This window comes from Microtus oregoni, unplaced genomic scaffold, assembly GCF_018167655.1.
Source record: "Microtus oregoni isolate MIOR12 unplaced genomic scaffold, Mior012 000002F_ref0000024, whole genome shotgun sequence".
In the NCBI taxonomy this organism is placed as follows: Eukaryota; Metazoa; Chordata; class Mammalia; order Rodentia; family Cricetidae; genus Microtus; species Microtus oregoni.
In genome coordinates this window covers 88,003,202-88,025,061 of record NW_024543061.1, presented here as the reverse complement: position 1 = coordinate 88,025,061, position 21,860 = coordinate 88,003,202, and the positions used below count along the sequence as shown (strand labels likewise).

The following is a 21,860-nucleotide window of genomic DNA, read 5'->3' as shown; positions in this document are numbered from 1 at the left end:
CATGGCCACCAGTAACCAAGCAACCCAGCCAGTGTTAGGCTGCCTAGAAATCTCCTCTGCCAAAGCCGTTAGGCCACGACTTTTCAGTTTAGCCTTAGGCAGATTTTTTTTTTAACAAGAGCAGAAAGCAGCTACATTCTTTGACAAAATATCGCAAGAGCAGTCTCTAGGTCATGCACTAATATTCTCCTCCTCTGAAACCTCTTGAGCCAGGCTTCCACAGTCCAAATCACCCTCGGTACCACTGCCTTCCATTCTCCTACTGGTTTAAAGCATTCAACTGCTTTCCTAATCCAAAGTCCGAAACTCCACGTTCCTCTAAATGAAAGCTCAGTTAGGCCCATCGCAGCAATACCCCACTTCTGGTACCAACTTCTATCTTAGTTAGGGTTTCTTTTTCTTCTTTCTGGTTTTTGGAGACACTCACTTTGTAGACCAGGCTGGCCTCGAACTGCCTCTGCCTCCTGAGTGCTGGGATTAAAGGTGTACACCACCGTGCCTGGCTTTAGTTAGGTTTTCTTTTTGCTGTAAAGAGACAATATGACCATGGAAACTCTTTTAAAGGAGTTCAATTGGCGCTGGCTCACGGGTTCAGAGATTTTAGTCCATTACCGTCATGGCAGGTCATTGTCAGCATGGCGGTGTGTGGGCAGACATGGCGCTGGAGAAGGAGCTGAGAGTTCTACATCTGGATCAGAAGGCAGCAGGAAGAGAGAGACATTGGGCCTGGCTTGAGCATTTGAAACCCCAAATTCCACCCCCAGTGACACACTGCTTCCAACAAGCCATACCTACCCCAACAAGGCCACATATCAAATAATGCCCCTCCTTGTGAGTCTGTGGGGACCTTTTTCACTGAAACTACCACATCTACCAACTCCAAGGACTTTGGAAGCTGTGACTTTTTACTCCCAAGTCTATGAGAAGCTCCTACCTTCAGGAGAAACTGAGTGGTAGCAAGCTACTTCTGTCAGTGAAACATCCAAACTACATTCTTCGGGGCCCTGTGGTGGGTAGGGGAGAAGGCTGGTGTAAGGCATGAATGGCCCTGACCCTCAGCTGCCCTAGAGAACGCATGGCAGAGGTATGCTGAGGTCTCAGTGCCCACACAGATCACCTGGGAGTCTCTATATTTGCAGCGAGCTGCCTGCCAGGCGACTTTCACGCGCATGCATGACTCACACTCTGAGCAGCAAGCTCTGGGGGGTGGGGGCAGACTTCTGAGAGGTTAAAAGAAGCAGCCATGAGTGGGCACGGTGGCTCGTACTTGCAAATCCCAGTGCTCAGGAGGCTGAAGTTGGAAGTTTAAGTAGCTGCACAGTGATCCAGAAATAAAGTCATAAAAATGTGCTTTTAAAATACTCCAGCATTCACTGGATTTTCACTGCGTGCAGGCCATTGGACTGGCCTCTGGGATTAAAAACAAACAAAAACCCAAAAAGACAAATAAGACCCAAGACAAACGCTGCAGAGAGCCCACACTTGGAGTGTTAGGATCCTGGTGTCATATTTTAAACTGGTCCTATGTGGGAATTTGTCCTCAGGGATCTCAAGCCTGGCCTAGCACACAGAGTTAGATCTCATCCCAAAGAAGATGAAGTGTTTGGGAGAGGATGTCAGCATGACTAGAGCCATTGGCCCTCCTGCGTGTGAGTCCCTGTATTAGAAAGGCGAGCGTCATATCTATCATAGTGGGGCTGCCGGGAGAACTCATGAGCGTGCCCAGTGCACGGTTATTACTGAGTCCAGTTGTGAAACACATACCATACCCTGTGTTGGTCCCCATGGGAAAAGGTGCACCTCAGGACTCGGCCTTGATCCTTGAGGCCATAGATGGTCTGTGGTTCCAGAGATTCCATCCTTCATATTACACTGAATTTATTACATTTATGATATCTGGTATTTAAGATCAGTGTCTGTGGAAGTTGTTTCAGTAGCAAAATTATTACTGCCGAAGACTGAATGTTTTGGGTTCAGAGTCAGAGAGATCCATGGACCAAACCAACAGGAGAGGGGCCCTTCAGCCAAGGACAGGACTTGCAGACTGCCAGACTTCAAGTCCCGGAAAAGACTGAATAACAAAAGCAGAGTTTGGAGTGGGGACGGGGACACAGCAGCACATTGACAACCCTTTGCCAGTTTTCTAATTTCATAAATCGTATGTGACATTTTCTTCCTTCGATAGAAACCATAGATGGATGTTTTGGCCTGGCTCGTCCTGGGCCGGTAGCCGACATTAAGAATTCAGCTTGCTATATGTACTATAGTGCTTGCTATAAAATAATTCCAAAGCCGGGCGGTGGTGGCGCACGCCTTTAATCCCAGCACTCGGGAGGCAGAGCAGGCGGATCTCTGTGAGTTCGAGACCAGCCTGGTCTACAGAGCTAGTTCCAGGACAGGCTCCAAAGCCACAGAGAAACCCTGTCTCGAAAAACCAAAAAAAAAAAAAAAAAAAAAAAAAAGAATTCAGCTTGTAGCTCCCGGACTCTGGACTGACAACTACAGAGACTGCACAGGACCAGCCTAGGCCCTCTGCGTGTGGGTCATGGGTGTGTAGTGGTCTGTTGTGGTGGTGCATAGCTGGCTTATGGGAACCCACTCCCCATGTTGCGATGCCTTGCCCTGCTTGATGAAGGGGGAGGAGCTTGGTCCTTCTCAACTTGATATGCCATGCTTTGTTGACTCCCATGGGAGGCCTGCCCCTTTCTGAATGGAGGTGGAATGGATGGGGCCAGGGTAGGTGGGAGATTGGGGAGAGGGAACTGGAGGAAAGGAGAGAGGGGAAACTGGTTGGTATATAAAATAAATGAAAAAATTTAATTTAAAAAAATCTCAAATAAAAAATAAATAAATAAAGATTCTATGCTAAGATCCTCAAAAACAAAAGTGAATTCAGCTTGTGAAACTTAGTAGCTCAATATACTGGTTGCTCTTACAGAGGATCTGAGTGCCCAGCACCTATGTAATAACAGCTGCAGGGCATCCAGTGCCCTCTTCTGGGCTTTGTAGATAACTGCACATGGGTCTACACACAGAGATATACATTTATAAGCATATAAAAATATTCTTTAAAAAGGATTTCAGATGGCGGTGCTGTTAGAAATGACACAGACCATCTTCACATTCTACCCGGTTCCAAGCCGACAGGTGACGTCCCCAGGTGCTGACCTGAGGTCAAGTGTTTCTTGTTAACAGACTCCCAAACCCTTGGCTAGAACTCCCCAACACCGCAGAGCAAGTGTGTTCGCTCATTAGTCTTCCTGTCACTCAGGCTGAATCCCTGACAAGCAAGAATGTAAGAGAGGAAGGGATGCTTTGGGTTCCTAGTTGTAACAGGTAGATAGCGTATACAGCCCATCTTGGTGGGGGAGGGCACGGCCTAAGGAGTGTGAGGTGGCATTGTGTTCATGGTCGAGGAGCAGTAAAATGGACAGGGAATAGGTCTGGTCTGTAAAACCTCAAGCCCCTCCCCCCCCCCCCCCCCCCCCAGTGATCAACGTTCCCCATTCCCAGCCTCCAAGTTAGGTTCCAATACCCCAACCTTCCATAACAGCATCTGCCACAAGCTGGGGACCAAGTGTTGTTGAGATAGATGAGCCTGCAGAGGCACCACACGTCCAAACCACAGCAGCAGGAAGCTGGAGTCCTCACATTGCCTTCCAGTGAGAATTCAGACACAAGAGGACACTGTTAGGCCTCAGCACAGCCTGGCGTAACGCATATGCACTGATACAGCCAAATTCAGAGCTAGCCACCTAGTCTTGGCTAAACGAACCCTAAGCAAAGCAAAGCTAATGAGAGCTGTCCTTCTCCCTGTCGCCTGCAGGTCCCAGGAGAAGACAGAAGAAGCCATCGTGCTGCTGAAGGAGTCCATCAAGTATGGGCCGGATTTCGCCGATGCCTACTCCAGCCTGGCTTCCCTCCTGGCTGAGCAGGTAACTGTTTCCATTTAATTTCACACATGTTTCTCCAATTAGTACTGTCAAGCACATCGGCCAATATTATCACAGACTTTTATAGAAATAGCGTAACTAATAATTGGTAGCTGCAGTCAAACAGTGGCTCTTACGTCCGTCTCAAGCTTTCTCTCTGCGTAAGGATCAGACTGAGCTCCCTGGTTGCAGTCACCTGGCCTACATAAAAGAAATGACTTGATCCCACACATCAGTTACTAAGGGTACAATTTACATTTTAAACATTTCAAAAGTTCCAGCGAGCACCAAAATTAGAATAGTCTATGAATATTCAAGCGGCAGAAATTATAAACTTGGTTTCTGCGCTTTAATACAGCCATTCCCAGAACCTTCCTCAGACACGGAAGAAACCTGTGGCCCTCTGGGTCTCATATAAAATGGCATTGGGGGTGGATAACTCTTGTGCACATTTTTAATTACTCAGCTTAGTACAGTATACACCAGCTATGCACATAGCTGCTACACCGTGTTGATTAGGAACCAAAGACAAGAAACTCCAGTACAGACATGATATTTTCTGAGAGTGTGTGTAGTGTGTGTGTGTGTACCGGTTCAGAGAGGCTATCCAGTACCTTCCTATGTTGCCCCTCTCCTTTATTCCTTTAAGACAGGGCCTCTCGCTGCCCCTGAAGTTTACTCTTTTGAGTACACTGGCCGGCCAATGCACTCTGAGGATCTACCTGTTTTTACCTGAATCACTGGGGTTATAGACCAGTGTCCATGTGTGTGCCAGGGATTCAAACCTGGGTTCCTAAGCGTATACAGCTAATCCTCTCCCTGCCCCTCCTCTGGGTGTTTGATCTCAGGTTTGTTGGCTCTGCAGGTAGAAGGGGTCCCTGTGTTCTCATCAGCACCGACAGGCTGTAGACAGAAAGCCAGTGGGGGCAGATGACGTACGCGTTCAGTCCTGGACAGCTTCCAGCTTACATCCATGAAGACACTGGAGGGTTTTCTAGAGCAAAGATTGCCTGCATCCCTCAGCACCACGTCTTTGCACTTCACCCTGGCTCCTTCATCTTTTAGAGACACACACCTTGCCTCTGCCTGTGACCTAGGCATGCCAAGCCCCCTCCCTGCGCAGGCATTTTCCTCAACCACCACACATCTGTGACACAGATCCGTTTCCGTCCTCCTGCCATGCCGGTTTCTGCCCACACAGTACCTCGAGGTCTTCTGTGATGACCCTCTCCCCACTCTCTGCCATTTCTTCCATCACCTTGTCCTGCATTTTCCATTCCTTACAATGTTATACCATGTAACACAGCTTTATGTGCTAGTGGTCTCCCGCCTACCTCCAGAATGTCCGCCTCTGTAAGGACAGTTATCGTCCCTTACGGTTTTCTCCCAGCTGCCCGGCTGCACACAGTCGGCAGACTCCAGATTGGTGAGTAAATAAATAAACCTGGAGAGTGTGCAGTGCCCACGCCAGAGCCCGTTTTGGGCTCGGGATCACACTGCTGTCGCTGAATCATGCTTCAGTGAGTCGATCTGCCCTGTCTGAGGACTAGTCTGAGAAGCAGTCTTGGGGCGCTGTCCGTAGTGACCCCAGATTGTCCGCCATGAGGCTGTGGCCATCATCCCTTATGCCATTCAGTGTGTCTGTATGGGGCCCTGGGGGTAAGAGAGCCATGTTTCAGTATTGGAAAACCTATATATGTTTCTCCTAAATTACATTTAGTTTTTATTTTGTCTTTAATCTGGCGCATGCAGATTTTCTATTTTCTGGAAAGGCCAATTCTGTCTCCACTCCTGTTTCTCCTCGACTGACAGCCATCTGGACGGTGTTAGCTGCCTCTTCTGTGCTGTTCTTACTTCTACGTTTGTTGTTTTTTTTCTCAATTCATATTATGCTCATGTTCCTGCCTTGATTTCATTACGCCACAATGAGGCGTGAGTGGAGGTTGTGCTAATAGTTTCCAGCTCAGATTGGCTCTCCCAGCTCCCCAGGCAGGTAGCAGACTTTGCATTGCCCATAAGGAAGACACCACAACGTTAAGAACATCAGGTTTTGCATCTGCAAGTGACAGCCAAGCCTGCTGTCTGGGAGTCCTCGGTGGACTGAGACTCTTGCCAGTTCACCATGCTCAGGACCGTCCTTGCTTCCAGAACCGTACAGTTTCCAGTCCCTGCCCAAACTTCCTCCGCTTCCCCGTCTGGTGGTGAGTTTTACCTTCCAGAGATCTCTGTGTTCATCCCCTTTCCTGTTGCTGCGAACAGATACCGCCAACAAATGCAGCTCAGAGAGGAGGGGGTGCTCACAGCTTGAGGGTGCAGCCTGTTGTGGAGAGAAAGAGGGGCGTGGCGATGAGCGGTTCTGTGGTGCGGGGGATATTTGACGTCTGCTAGCTCACATCTCAGCGGTTCGGGAAGCAGACAGGAAGTGGGCCCGGCTATAAACTTCAAGGCTTGCTTCCATAGTCCCACTTCCTCTACCTAGAGATACTGTCAGAGGACCAGGAGCACCAGCTGGGACCCAAATGACCCGTAAGGGAAGTTTCACCCTTGAGCCATGACATCAGAATACAAATTCATCATTTATTTCATTTCTTGGGTTAGTATCCTGGGATAAAATTTAAATCATGTGGGCCAGGGAGATGGATGAGTGGGCAAAGTATTTGCTGAGGAAGCGTGAAGTCTGGAGTTCAGATCCTCAGACCCTGCACAAAAAGTGAAGCAGGCATTATTCCTACCTGTAATTCCAGCACATGGGCCCTAGTAGGCATCCCAAAGTTTCAACTGTACTCCCTTTCTAAATTGATGGATGATGGACTCAGTTCAGTTACAGATACTACCTCAGGGCTGGCGTGATGGTGCAGTGGTTAAGAGCACTGGATGCTCTTTTAAAAGACCCGGGTTTCCTTCCCAGCACCCACGTGGCAGCTCACAACTGTCTGTAACTCCAGTTCTAGGGGATCGGGTACCCTGGCATACACATACGTGCAGACAAAACACCAATGCACATAAAAATAAATAAATCTAAAAAAAGATTAGTTAAAAATATATATATACTTTTTCCTTAGCTGAATTTCGAGAGTGTTGGATGGGATATCTGAAATGATTTCCTGACGGAGCTGTTTTCTGTGGAAATGTGTCTTGCTGATGAGCAAAGCCATCCCATTCCACCGTCAGAGCTCAGCAGCTGTGAAGGAAAAGAGGTTCTGCAGGAGACCATCATCCTGTCTGACAGACAAGTGCTCTTCCCACTCTGGGGGCTAGGAGTAGGTGAACTGCTTTGGGCTCTGAGAATCTCACAGAAAAATCTGAAGGGTTCTTCTACCCTAGGGCCATTGGTTTTAACTTCAAAGAGACCAGACAGCTGTAAGGCGGAACTCAGGGCCCCTCCCTTCTCCAAGCCTTTCAGGAAGAAACGTGGTTTCTGATATACAGTGCGTGAACAGGAGGTCAGAACCCAAACCTGACATTCTTTGAAGCATCCTTTCCTAGTGACCCCACTGTTAACAGCATCCTAGCCTTTCAAACACCCAGAAATATGGAAGCAATGTTCTTACACTTTGGTCAGCTTGCACACACATGTGACACTTCACCTCCCCCAGAGCAGGGCTATCATCTGTCACACACACAGCCCTTGCTCATGCTAACTGTGGACCAAGGTCACGCTAAAAAAAATGACGACTGAATAAAATCTCCCGTGTGCAGGCCAGATTCCAGAAGCTGCGTGAAAGAACTCACATTTAATTTCTAGTTTGCCAAGAGCACAGCCTGTGTGGACTGTAAGGCACTGGGCAACTAGGGTGTCCGTGCAAGATTTGTCTGTCGAATATGCTTGGTTTATTCACACCAGCATTCCTTATACTGTTATAATAATAGGGTTCCACTGGGGACTCCTCTCTGGTAAGGACACTTTGGAAGCCTAAGGCTCTCTGCCCGCGTCTGCAATGAAGTCTTCCGGCTGTGGTAGGCTGGGAGGACAGCACTGGTGACGGTCGAGGAATTCCTTGAGAGCATAGACCAGCAGCTGGGACTGACTAGTGGCCCTGTGTGTGCCCAACGGAAGTCCAGACGTTCAGGGATCACCAGGACAAGGGCGTGCACAGAGCCTTAAGGCTGCTTGCTGGTGGACTAGAGAAACCAACTCTCAGAGAAAGGGAGTGCAACCCTAGAGACCATTTCTAAAGTGACAACTTTTGTATTCGTTGGCTTTCGGGGCTCACAGCTTGGGGCTGGTTCACTAGCATCAACATCACCATGGGTCACTTGGTTAGTGTATCAAGGCCTGCCCTGGGCTAAGCACCCGTCTGAGCTGCCTGGGCTTGCTTCTGAGGCCTAGCTTTGGCAGAGCTGCCTCCTGGCAAGCTCAGGCATCGTAACTCAAGTCACACAAAATGGCTTTCAAGTTACACGAAATGGTTTGTTCCCACCTAAGTTTTTTGTCTCTGCCTGTAATTTCCGATTTTCTAGCATTTTTAGCCCTGTCCTTTCTGCCATTTAAAGTACCAGTCACCTTTCCAGCTGGCTTCTTCAGTGCAAACATTTAGGAAGAGTAACGTTCAGTTATTTGTTTATGTCTTAAAAGAAAAACTGTACGGCGATGGGGACAGTGGCTCTGGCTTTTGTCCAAGTATTTGGGAACAGAAGCCTGAGAATCTCAGAGACACAGAACCCCAGCAGGGCCTCTCTGGGACAGACACACAGAACCCCAGCAGGCCCCTTCCAGGACAGACACACAGAACCCCAGCAGGGCCCCTCTAGGACAGACACACAGAACCCCAGCAGGGCCCCTCCAGGACAGACACAGAGAACCCTGGCAAGGCCCCTCCAGGACAGACACACAGAACCCTGGTAGGGCCCCTCCAGGACAGACACACAGAACCCTGGTAGGGCCCCTCCGGGACAGACACACAGAACCCTGGTAGGGCCCCTCCAGGACAGACACACAGAACCCCAGCAGGGCCTCTCTGGGACAGACACACAGAACCCTGGTAGGGCCCCTCCAGGACAGACACACAGAACCCCGGCAGGGCCCCTCCGGGACAGACACACAGAACCCTGGTAGGGCCCCTTCCAGGACAGACACACAGAACCCTGGTAGGGCCCCTCCGGGACAGACACACAGAACCCTGGTAGGGCCTCTCTGGGACAGACACACAGAACCCCGGTAGGGCCCCTCCAGGACAGACACACAGAACCCCAGCAGGGCCCCTCCAGGACAGACACACAGAACCCTGGCAGGCCCCCTCCAGGACAGACACACAGAACCCTGGTAGGGCCCCTCCGGGACAGACACACAGAACCCTGGTAGGGCCCCTCCGGGACAGACACACAGAACCCCAGCAGGACACCTTCAGGACAGACACACAGAACCCCAGCAGGGCCCCTCCAGGACAGACACACAGAACCCCAGCAGGGCCCCTCCAGGACAGACACACAGAACCCCAGCAGGGCCCCTCCGGGACAGACACACAGAACCCTGGCAGGCCCCCTCCGGGACAGACACACAGAACCCTGGCAGGCCCCCTCTAGGACAGACACACAGAACCCAGGCAGGCCCCCTCCGGGACAGACACACAGAACCCCAGCAGGGCCCTTCCAGGACAGACACACAGAACCCTGGCAGGCCCCCTCTAGGACAGACACACAGAACCCTGGCAGGCCCCCTCCGGGACAGACACACAGAACCCCAGCAGGGCCCCTCCAGGACAGACACACAGAACCCTGGTAGGGCCCCTCCGGGACAGACACACAGAACCCCAGCAGGACACCTCCAGGACAGACACACAGAACCCCAGCAGGACACCTTCAGGACAGACACACAGAACCCCAGCAGGACACCTCCAGGACAGACACACAGAACCCCAGCAGGACACCTCCAGGACAGACACACAGAACCCCAGCAGGACACCTCCAGGACAGACACACAGAACCCCAGCAGGACACCTTCAGGACAGACACACAGAACTCTAGCAGAGCCTCTCCAGAATAGAGACAGAACCCCAGCAGGGCCCCTCCAGGACAGACACACAGAACCCCGGCAGGGCCCCTCCAGGACAGACACACAGAACCCCAGCAGGGCCTCTCAAGGACAGACACACAGAACCCTGGCAGGGCCCCTCCAGGGCAGACACACAGAACCCCAGCAGGGCCCCTCCAGGACAGACACACAGAACCCCGGCAGGGCCCCTCCAGGACAGACACACAGAACCCTGGCAGGGCCCCTCCAGGGCAGACACACAGAACCCCAGCAGGGCCTCTCCAGGATAGACACACAGAACCCTAGCTGGGTTCTTCCAGGACAGACACACAGAACCCCAGCACGGCCCCTCCAGAAAAGACAAACACAGAACCCTAGCTTGGTTCTTCCAGGACAGGGAGATCACTCCCAGCCACTATTAGCCATGGAGAAGCCGGAGAAAAGCAAACTTGGGCAGAAAATCAGCCTCTTCCCTTCCTACACAAGGAACGTATGCATGTACTGGCATCAGAGGAATGACGTGTGTCCCTTGCCCAGTGGGATATCTAGAAACAATGACATCCTGCTTTAGTCAGGGTTCTTAGATACATTTGTGCTCACACAGGTTGATGTGTGTTCGGAGTGGGTTCTTTTCCCTTGCGTTAGCTTATGAATAACGATATATATTATTCTGTGTATTTATATGGATGCACACATGTGTCATGGTATGTTTGTGGAGGTCAGATGGCAACCCTAGGGAGTCTGTGCTCTCCTTCCATCTCATGGGTGCTGAGGACCGAACTCACTAGGTCATCAGGCTTGGCAGCAGGGTCCTTTACCTGCTGAGCCACCTACAATTTAATGCCTATTTACTAGTTAAAATAATGTGCTGAAGTTTACATACTAAGGCACCAGGTGTTGGTCATCTGGGTTCTCCTTCCTTCCTTCCTTCCTTCCTTCCTTCCTTCATTCATTCTTCCTTTCTTTTCCTCTTTTTTTATAACAGCAAACTTTTTCTTTCTGATAGCTTTTTAAAAAACAGTATTTTAAACTAGGTGTGGTAGCTCGTGCCTGTAATCACATGGAGCATGTAAATGAAAATCCCACATGTACAGGATGGGTGGGCAGAAACCTGGGATAGGAAAGGACTTTGGACTTCAAGCAAATGAAGCCATCTACTGAGCAAGTGATTTTTCAGAGTGAGTAGTAAAGAACGGTATTGTGGGGGTGGGGAGGATCTTAGGGCTAGGAGGACATTTCAGTCAGTCAAGTGCTTGTAGAACAGGCCTGAGGACCAGAGTCTGATCTCTAGAACCTATGTAAACAACAGCGGGGCATGGTGGATTGTGTTTATAATCCCAGCGCTGGGGAGGAGGAAACAGGATGATCCCTGAGGCTCAATGGCCAGTCAGCCTAATCTGTGGGCGTCAGGCTCCAGAGAGAACACAGAACCTGAAGGAAAGCACTGGATGCTCATCTCTGAGATGTTAGATGCTCTGGAGAAGGTGAACGCCCCTCTGTGTACCACGCAACAGAAGGGGAAAGTTGTGGGGTAGCAGTAGCCCGGCTTCTGCCCGACTTTCCCCCAGATCTCCCTCCGAGACTGAGTTCCTGAGCCCATAGGAACTTGCAGCTACCTAGTTCTTATCACAGAACAAAACGTGGCTTTATATCTGCTGTAAAGGAAATGAAATTAAGTTTATAATACCACTGCAAATTAAAACTAGCCTTGGGGTTATAGTCTACTGAAAACCTCAATAGGAAACATCTATAAAATATTTTCCTTTCATGTATTTGGGGTTGTGATTTCATTTAATATCAGAGTGCAAGAATATTGAGACCTAAAATGTGAGTTTTCTAGAGGATAGACTCGGTCTGTCTCCTGCAATGCTGTCATGAATTGGATCAGTCACACTCAACACTCACAGCAAAGTCAACTTGGAGTGGACCCTAGTGTAAGAATGCATTGATTAAATCATTTAGCTCATGGTGAATGCATGCAAATCCAAGCCAACACCACAGATCCCTCAAGTAGCAAGTCCCGTGTCTTGCCTTCCTGGAACCTATCATGGAAAGGGAACTTTGAAACAGGGAATAAGAAATTCTGCAGCAAGTGTGGACAGCACTGGGCACCAACGGGGATGTTATGGGGACTTGAGCTGGTGTGGCTGAGGTGTGGCCAGTGCTATACGCTCATGCGGGAAGCTGAGGAGGGAAACCTTTCTGACCAGAAGTAGACCGTGTGTGGATCTTACATCTGCAAGAGTAGAGGCTGGAGCAAAATGGCCGGAGAAGCTGGGACCCACACACATGGTCTCCTCTTTTCTGGTCCCCTGGGTACTCCTGTAGAGGCATGCTCTTAAGCTCTTTCCGTGTGTGTGTCAATTTATCTGAGAATTTCATATATGTATACAATGTAATATGATCAATTTCATCCCTATTTTCTCCTCTCTGCCACAGTTTCCCCTAACATCTCTCTCCCATTCCCACTTCCTTTTCCTTAAACAATCCCAGCGCAGAGGAGGTGGAAGCTGTGTTCAGATCTCACTGTCTTTGCGGGGTGGCGGTGGAGGATGATTCATTGGATCATGGACAACCCACATAAAAGAATGATTCTCCTTCCCGCAGGAGCTGCAGCCAACAATTGTTCCTCAGTTAGGGGTGGGGCTACCAGCTAACTCTTAGGGGGGCATCTCATGATTTTTACCATAATTTTTTTGGGAACTGTGTTGTCCACTCATGCATGGTATCTCCATTTGAACTTTTAAATATATATATATATATATATATATATATATATATATATATATATATTATTTTGCCTACTAGTGGGTTTCCAGAAGGCTGTCTCACAATCTCTTCCTTTGGTTAACCCACTCAGACCCCCTTACCTTATTCCCCTGCTTCCACACAGTTCAGCACTTCAACCCCTGCACCCCTTCCGTCCCTCTCTATCACATATACTCTGCCATTCCCCCCCCCCCAATGACCACATCCTCTTCACTGCTATTTTCCAGTCCTGGCTGTCCTCTTTGAAGTGGCTGTTCCTCTTTTGCTCAGTTATCACACACGCATTGCTCACACTCGCCTGGGAGACAGAGACCCGCAGCATTAGAAAATGCCAGCATTTCCTCAGGGCGGAAGAACACCAAACCTGTTGATTCATTTCAGTTGGGTGTGAAGGAAAGAGAGACATCCAATATTGATATAGTGTTTCTCAGAAAAGCCTGGGATCACTTGAGTTGATTGCTTACTGTTTTGTAAAGAAAGTAACAGTGGTGGGAATAAGAGGCAGAACCCTCTGATGTCTCCGGAGCTGCTGTATCTTGAGGAGTTCCTTAGCAGGAGATTAGGAAGCCACAGGCTGTCAGACCTGTCATCCCTTAGCCTCCAGGTCTCTACTTCTAGAGCTGCCAGACTTACAGTCCCCAGCTTCCCAGGGTGTCCAGTCCATGAGTCCCCTGCTTCCCAGGGCTGTTACAGACATACATCCCCAGCTTCCCAGGGCTGTACCAGTGAACAGTCACTGCCTTGCTAAATGGTTAGGACAAACACATTTCTGGATGGGACCCAACCTGTGGCTCTGTCAGAGAACTTCTCCTACTGTCAGAACAACCCGCTGTGCACCTCCTATTAAATACACCTTGCTGTGGACTGTCCTCTGAGTCCCCAACTCTGGTACTGTTAGGGAGCCCCCTCCCCGGGTCTGCGGTGGTCTATGCAGTGTTCCTACAGATACGAAAGAGTAACTTGCCTTTCACCCTCATACTTTAGTGAACCGGCAGTAGTTCTTGTGGTCACATGATACACCCACGGTTCAGAAAAGGTTGTTACAATGATGGTCTCTTTTCCCCTTTCCAGCTCGTCAGTCACACTTTCTCCACACTTCAACTACCAATAACAGAAACCACAGAAAAAACACATCACACAGCAGGTGTGAGCATCCAGTATCTTCCCCTGGGTCAGACATGAAGGAGATCGAAAAAGATTCAATCTAATATGGCCAGCAACTAGAATGTGCGAGGCTCTTAATTCTGTCCCCAGTATGCCCACAGTCAAAATAATCTAATAAATATCCTAATTAATGCCACTACCATATCTTCTTTTGCTTTGGAAGGTATTTTTATATAAATGCATTGTTTACGTTATAGTTTATTGTTTGGAATAAGCTATGCCTCAGAGGAACAAGGGTCTTCCTTCCCCATAACTGTTATCTGCCTGTAGCGCCTCAAGAAGGGAGGATCCTTATAAGCTCCTCCTCCTGCCCATGACAGAACGTTGTAGATAAAAACCCAATTCTTTATATGTATAAAAGTGTGTGTGTGTGTGTGCACGTGTGTACGTGTGTGTATGCACACGTGCGTGTGTGCACCACCATGTAGGTGTGGAGACTGGAGAACAACTTGAGGGAGTCAGTTCTTGTACTGTGTAGGTCCTGGGGATTGAACTCACGTCGTCAGGTTTGCAGCAGACACCTTTACCCACTGAGCCCTTTCACAGGTCCCAGGGAACGATTCCTGATGCATGTGGCTTACTCCCTGAAGCAGCTGCACCCTTGATACACCGTGAACAAATGAGCAAGTGCCCTGCGGTACTTTCTAATTGGAATCTGGTGTAGTGTACACTCTTTCTGTACACACACACACACACACACACACACACACACACGTCAGCTCCTCAGCAGACAGTGTCTTCCAAAGCTTTCCTTCAGACTTACTAAGATCAAAGTGTCTGTTTTGAGATTTTTCATTCATCTTTAACTTCTCTGACTTTGACATTTGCTGAACTTGGCAGCTGAAGAAGGCTTTCAAGAAGCGCGCATCTCCCTTGGCTGCCCTGTGGATCTCTGATTCAATACATAGCGCTTGTCACCTGTAAACTCCTCCCCTCCCCATGGTGCTGAAATCACTGGGGTCAGACAGACAGCACTGGTAGTTCCACCCGAGATGAAGAGCCCATGGGGTCCCTGCCAGCCCAGATCTCAGTCTCTCGGCTTACTGGGCAGCGTGGAAGACGACCACCCCACACACCTTCACTTACAGGCTGAGATGTCCGTCTTCACACTGCCAATGGAAGCCATGATAACTCGTGGCAAACTTTTAGCATCTTAAGGAAAAGTTGCAAAGTGCTTTGTACTGGGTCAGTGTCTTTGACCTGACTTTAACAGCAGCACTAGGAAAGGAAATTGTTAGCATGGTCTACAGAGCGAGTTCCTGGTCAGGCTCTAAAACTACAGAGAAACCCTTTCTTGGAAAACAAAAAAGTTATTAAACTGTAAATAATTAAAATATATTAAGGTACACAGAGAAGGGGGGTAGGTAGAGTACAGCACATTGGAGGTGTGGTAATTGGCATGGCGTGTGCCGCGGGGGGGGGGGGGGGGGGGGGACGACAGTCCCTTTGAGGGCCAATTCAGAACGCACATCTTTATTTTGCTTATAAACCAAGTCTTTTTACTATTGGACATCCATATTTTAAAATGCTTTTATGTGCATTGGTTTTTGCCTGTGCTCATGACTGTGTGAGGGTGTCAGATCCCCTAGAACTGGAGTCACAGACAGGTGTGAGCTGCCTTGTGAGTGCTGGGAATTGAATCTGGTTCCTCAGGAAGAGCAGCCAGTGCTCTTAACTGCTGAGCTGTCTCTCCCATCACCCACCTGAAAACCTACCCCTGATCCCAGCACTCAGGAGGTTGAGGCAGGAGGCTTGTGGCGATTGCCTGGGCTATGAGGCTAGGTCAACCTGAACTACAGAGCAAGTAGGGCTCTCTCTCTCTCTCTCTCTCTCTCTCTCTCTCTCACACACACACACACACACACACATACACACACACAGACACACACACACACTGTCTCTCTCTCACACACACACACAAACTCCTCTCTCTCTCACACACACACACACACTCTCACACACATTCTCTCTCTCTCTCTCTCTCTCTCTCTCTCTCTCTCTCTCTCTCTCACACACACACACACACACACACACACTGAGAGAGGGAGAGAGAGAGAGAGAGAGAGAGAGAGAGAGAGAGAGAGAGAGAACTCCCCCGGCAAGTCTTAGCTGGCAGTAAGAAAGAAGAGGGCTGTTCTGTCAGAGGCAGCTGTCAACCCTCTAGCTCTACCTTCAAGCCCAGCAGCCACCTCTCCATGCCTCGACACCCACACCGATATTCAACATTTACATTAGAGCCACCAGGGTGAAGAAGGAGCCTCATTCAAAAATTCATGCTCAGACCTTTTCCACATACAGGTCTGGATCCATCCAAATGCTATGTATTTGTATCAGTGCGTTCACACCAGAGGAACTAAGCATACCCGTGCTTGTACGCCCTTAGTGTTGACTTGGATTCAGGCAAAGCTCGTGGTATTTTTCTTGGTCCCTGGTGTATAATCAAGGCTCAGTAAGCATTTTCTCCTTCCCCAGCTCACTCCCAATCTTAACTATACTGTTTATTTTATAAAGCTTTGTTTTTCTTTGTTCTCTGCTAAAGGCAAGATTTAAGGAAGCAGAGGACGTCTACCAGGCTGGAATAAAGAACTGCCCAGACAGCTCAGATCTGCACAACAACTATGCGGTTTTCTTAGTTGACTCTGGTGAGTGAGACACCAGTCTGCTGAGACTCCCTTCTCTCTCGTATCAGTGGCTCTGTGGGGCTGACATTTTCCTAAATCTCCAAGTTCGTCTCAGAATCCTGTTTATAAGAAAACTCCCCGGGGCAGGAAGTGGCCTTGCTTTTCTTACCACCGCATCCACAGGGCTGTACATCAGGGGTGCCACCCCACTCCTCAGTGCAGAGCGTGCCTCCACACCGGCCTCCAGCAAATGGTGGCTGGTGTCTGTAACCGGCTTGGTTAAGCCTTTGGAATTGTTTCCTCTGTGTACATTCCAGAAATGCATCCTAGGCATCGACACCGTGGTCCCCTGTGGCACAGGTGGGACTGGGCGCAGATTCCATTTCCTGTTGACCCAACGACAGTCTGCCCTGCAGGAGAACTCAGTCTGATTATTATTTTCCAATATTGAACACTTGAGTGGATTTTCATTTTCTAGGACGTGTGAAGCTTTCCTGTTCGATAAACCGTAAGCTTAAATTTGGATCAGCTAGGGAAAGCAAGCTATTTTTGCATATAAATTGTTGTTTGGCGCCCCCTGTTGGATCATTAGATGATAACACATCATCAGAGGAGGAGCGGAGGAGCACCCGCCTGAACTAAAGCTTGTCCTTTAAATTCAACAAGTAGTCCCATATAAAAGTCCCCTCTGAGAAGAACTCTGACAAGCCACTGAGGCCCCTCTGACGTGGTCCTAGATAAACCTGTGTTCAGAGAGAGTGTGTGGGAAAGATTAATGTGTAGCCCTGTGGGTCCGGTCAGTTACACTTTAGACTGTTCTGAGATTCAGTCACTTTGTTTAGTTTCTAGGAAGCTTCTCTAGGGACCCTTCTCGGACCAGGGAGATTTGGTTTTCCCTCTGGCTTTTGTCTCCCTTGCCCTGGGATTGTTACCAAGTCTCTTAAGGTCTTTGCACTTTAGCATCTACGTCTATAAAGCGATGGTTTTGTTTTGGTGGTTTTAAAAAGTACCTGTTAAATCCCAAGGGGCAAGGCAATAGGATCCTGAACACTGTGGAGGCCGTGTGAGCAGAGGGGTTTTAACATACAGACGGGACGAATGCGAGGTGACATAGCCACTGTGTTTACAATCACATTAAGTGCATACCATTGAGGCCAACAAGATGGGCCAGTGGGTAAGGGTACTGCCTCTAAGCCTGACCACCTGACATTGGTTCCTGGGACCTCCATGGTAGGAGAAAAACTCATTTTCACAGGATCTCACTCTGACATCCTGTGAACACATGCACACGAGAGTGTGTGCACCGCACACACACACGCATTGAATAAACTGTGTGATTTACGGGTTTCCAATTGAGCACTGTCACCCTCTCTTGTCCTGTGACTTGAGACAGCCTTTAGAAATTACTGAGACCTGTGTTCTTTCTGCAGTGGTCCGTTCTATTTTGTGTGTAATGAAAAGCACCAATGTCTCAACTACATAACCACAACCAGTTGTGGTGGCTCCTGCCAATCATCACAACACTTCCACCGAAGCTGTGGGATTTCCACGAGTTCAAGGGCAGCCTGGGCTACACAGTGATTTCCAGGCCGGCCTGAGCTAAACAAACAAACAGACAGCCTGTCTCAAACAGAATCAGTGCCGAATTGTTATTCATTTCATGGGAAGTGTTGATGAACAGTGACGGGCCAAGGTTAGGCAGTGAAAGCATAAGAGGCCAAAAACCAAGCTGATCACAAACCGCATCCCTGGCTGTATGATGCTGTCATGCCCAGAAAGAATGGCATACGTCCGGAGGGAGACTGGGAGCCACTCCCCTCACCCCTGTGGTCTGCTCTCGTCCCGCCCCACCCCACTGCAGGCTCTCCAGAGAAGGCTGTGGCTCACTACCAGCAGGCCATCCAGCTCAACCCAAGCCATCATGTGGCCGTGGTGAACCTGGGCCGACTCTACAGGTCCTTGGGCGAGAACAGCGTGGCTGAGGAGTGGTACAAACGGTAGGTCCCTCCTCCCTGCCTTCCCAGCCTCTTGGAGTCGTCAGTAGTTTCTTAGTTACTGGGACAGACAGGCTTTCAGAATGGTAGCACGTGATGACAGTTCAGGTGACAGACTCTCGCTCCCAGAATAGCAGCGCGACAGTGTAGTGATGTGTTCAGAAGAGTTCCCCACTAGGGAGGTCACACTGCTCAGGGCTGGGGTGAAACAGCCGTCTCAATGCTAGAAACAGGCGGAAGGCTGCCGCTTCAAGTCAGCCGTCAGTGCTGGTGTGGTTGCCAGGTTGGTGGTCGCTGGAGGCCTTCACCCGGGATACAGTATAACCTTGAGTAAGTTCAAGCAAGCATCTAACCGGACAGTCCTGCCTCTGCCTAAGTGCAGTCCACCAGAGAAGCATCTGTGTGTCTTCTTCCCTGCAGTGCCCTGCAGGTGGCCCACACGGCTGAGGTCCTGTCACCTTTGGGAGCACTCTATTACAACACGGGCCGACACAAGGAGGCGTTGGAAGTGTACCGGGAAGCGGTCTCTCTCCAGCCTTCCCAGAGGGATCTCCGCCTGGCCCTGGTGAGTAGAGGGAGAGGAAGTGGCCCAGGTGTAAGTGCAGCTTGCAAACCAAGAGCCGGCACTGCCGAGCCTCGGAAGTGAAGGGAAGACGTTGTTCTAGGGCGGAAGTGTGACTGCTCATCACATGAGGAATAAAACTGTCGAGAGTACTTGACCCACTATTTTTGGCACTTGAGTGCACTTGTTTGTTATTTCCTTCCTGTATGAGTGTGATCAGAGAGGTGTGTACATGTTCAGACGTGTCTGCATGGTTATTAGTACATGGTGTGTCTTTGCTGGCGTGACAGTTTGTTGTAGATACCTCCCCCTTTGTCTCTAACTTGCTTCCTACGTGATGCCTACATATGAGCATATCGACTCATATGATTGCAGTGTGGTGGTCAAATTCAGCATAGTTAACACCTCCTGCATTTCAATTTCAGTGTTTGGAACTTCACGCTTCCTTCTTAAGTCAGATTTGTCATCTTTTTATGAACACTGTGTTCTGTCAGGATGGCAGGGAGCTACCTCTTGGCATGTCCTGTCAACTTTTTTAGGGGTCACAAACCAGCTGGGCGGTGGTGGCGCACACCTGTAATCCCAGCACTTGGGAGGCAGAGACAGGTGGATCTTTGTGAGTTCAAAGCCAGCCTGGTCTACGAGAGCTAGTTCCAGGGCTATTATACGGAGAAAGCCTGAAGGGTCACAAGCCATTTGGTGGATCTCAGTGGCACCCAAATGCATGTAGGAGTCTACAGCCAGGTGCTGAACTCTCTGCTGTGGCACTCAGCTCTCTCTAAAATGCTTTGTGTTGGGGTTAGGGATGTCTTGGATATCCTCTCTCTGGATAGCTCAGAGAAGTTGCTTCATCTGCTGAGGGGTGACCAGTGTCTTCTAAGCCCTGTGCCCTCTGGTTTTGCAGGCACAGGTTTTAGCAGTGATGGGTCAGACCCAGGAAGCTGAAAGGATGACCAGTCGCATAGTGTCGGAGGAACCCAGATGCCTGGAATGCTACCGCCTCCTGTCGGCGATTTACAGCAAGCAGGAGCAGCATGAGAAGGTAAGGAAGCTCTCTCCCCCAAACTCTCAGCTGCCAAAGCAAGTGGAAATGCCCCTGCATACCCAGACCCTGCATATCCAGCCTTTATATGCCCAGCCCCTGCATGCCCAACCCCTACATACCCAGCCCCTGCATGCCCAATCCCTACATACCCAGACCCTGCATGCCTATCCCCTGCATACCCAGCCCATATATACCCAGCCCCTGCGTATCCAACACCTACAGACCCAGCCCCTGCATATCCAACCCCTACATACCCAACCCCTGCATGCCCAGCCCCTGCATGCCCTCTGGTTCTCCAAGGTCTGCTGTTTGATGCAATCCTCAGGACAGACCTAGGAGGCAGAACTGTCAGACTGTTACTCTTTATCTGCATGTTGAAAATCACATAATCATTCAATTCATAACCTGTTCAAGAAAATATTTGTTAAACACCTGCAAAGTGCCAGACACTGTGGTAGACTCCAGGCATAAGGGAGAATGGGAAAAATACTGCCCTGGTCCTAAGGGAGCTTACTTAGAGAGACAGAGATTGGTCAAGACAGATGTATTGGTGAGTTGAGAAAGAGGGAAACCAAGCATCCCACTGAGAATCAGCACATGGCAAAGTATGAGGGGAGGGTGAGGAGAGGAAGAGGTCAGCAAACAAAATGGGCAGCTGAGGAGCAGCACAAAGACCCTGTGACAGCAGACACGGGTGGGTCTGAGGCACAAAGGTTGGGGGAGAGGGTAGAGCACGCATTTCAAGATGCCAACATGACCAGGCACACACCCTCCTCTCCACACACACATAGGGGAAAGCCATGGGGTTTAGTCCTATCTAGGATAAACTTTGGAGTTTTAATGGAAAGGCAGAATTGTGCTTCCAAGCAATGTCTTTGTGCAGAGGTGGGGCAGACACCAAGGGCCAGCAGTCCACATGACATGTGACCAAGGCAAACCTCACTGCAACTGTGCAACCTTTTTGTAAAGTGATCAGGACATTACATTCTTGCTCATCTATGAATAGGGAGCCCAAGGCATAAGAGGGTGGTCTTTCTGGGGTCATTCATTCCAGTGAGAAAATGAGAGTGTAGAAAGTGTTTTTATGTGTCGAAGGCTGTGCGCCAGGGTGGGGGGTAACGCCACTCTAACTTAGGGTTCCTACACTTCCTGCTGCTGCAGGCACTCGAGGCCATAGACGGAGCTCTTCAGCTGAAGCCCAGGGACCCGAAAGTCATATCTGAACTTTTCTTCACAAAAGGGAACCAGCTGAGAGAGCAGAGCCTTCTGGACGAGGCTTTTGAGGTAAGACAAACCAAAGTGTCATGAAATGTGCAGGTTTAAATGAATCCCACAGTTGATGAGGGAGTCTAGGCAGTAAGCTGCCGTCACTAAGGGTTTGCAGAGAGAGTCTCAGCAGTAAGCTGCCATCACTAAGGGTTTGCAGAGAGAGTCTCAGCAGTAAGCTGTAGTCACCGAGGGTTTGCAGAGAGAGTCTAGGCGGTAAGCTCTAGACACTGAGGGTTTGCAGAGAGAGTCTAGGCAGTAAGCTGTAGACATTGAGGGTTTGCAGCCCCTCCACTTAAGAACCATCAGCTCTACAACCATGACAGACTAAACTTGCCACCTCCTGAGTGGCCCTTAGCGATCGGGGTCTCCATGTGGCAGCCGCTGGCACAGTTCTGTGGCACCTTAGATGTGTTGTGTGTCTTAACATGAAGCTTACCCTCTCTGCTCAGAGCTATGAAGCTGCCGTAACCTTGGATCCTGACCAGGCACAGGCGTGGATGAACATGGGAGGCATCCGGCACATCCAGGTAGGA

The 21,860-nt window shown here is 49.6% G+C and overlaps 1 protein-coding gene across 2 annotated transcripts in view; it reads left to right on the top strand.

The window, feature by feature from the left end:
• The window catches only part of Tmtc1 (transmembrane O-mannosyltransferase targeting cadherins 1), a 207,368-nt gene that overhangs the window by 174,144 nt on the left and 11,364 nt on the right, over positions 1–21,860 (top strand). For both annotated transcript variants that reach the window (XM_041644123.1, XM_041644129.1), the window contains exons 13-19: positions 3,827–3,935; positions 16,376–16,478; positions 18,319–18,454; positions 18,872–19,016; positions 19,918–20,055; positions 21,220–21,342; positions 21,777–21,854. In XM_041644123.1, the coding sequence (XP_041500057.1) occupies positions 3,827–3,935; positions 16,376–16,478; positions 18,319–18,454; positions 18,872–19,016; positions 19,918–20,055; positions 21,220–21,342; positions 21,777–21,854 (832 nt within the window). The remainder of the gene's footprint in view (positions 1–3,826; positions 3,936–16,375; positions 16,479–18,318; positions 18,455–18,871; positions 19,017–19,917; positions 20,056–21,219; positions 21,343–21,776; positions 21,855–21,860) is intronic.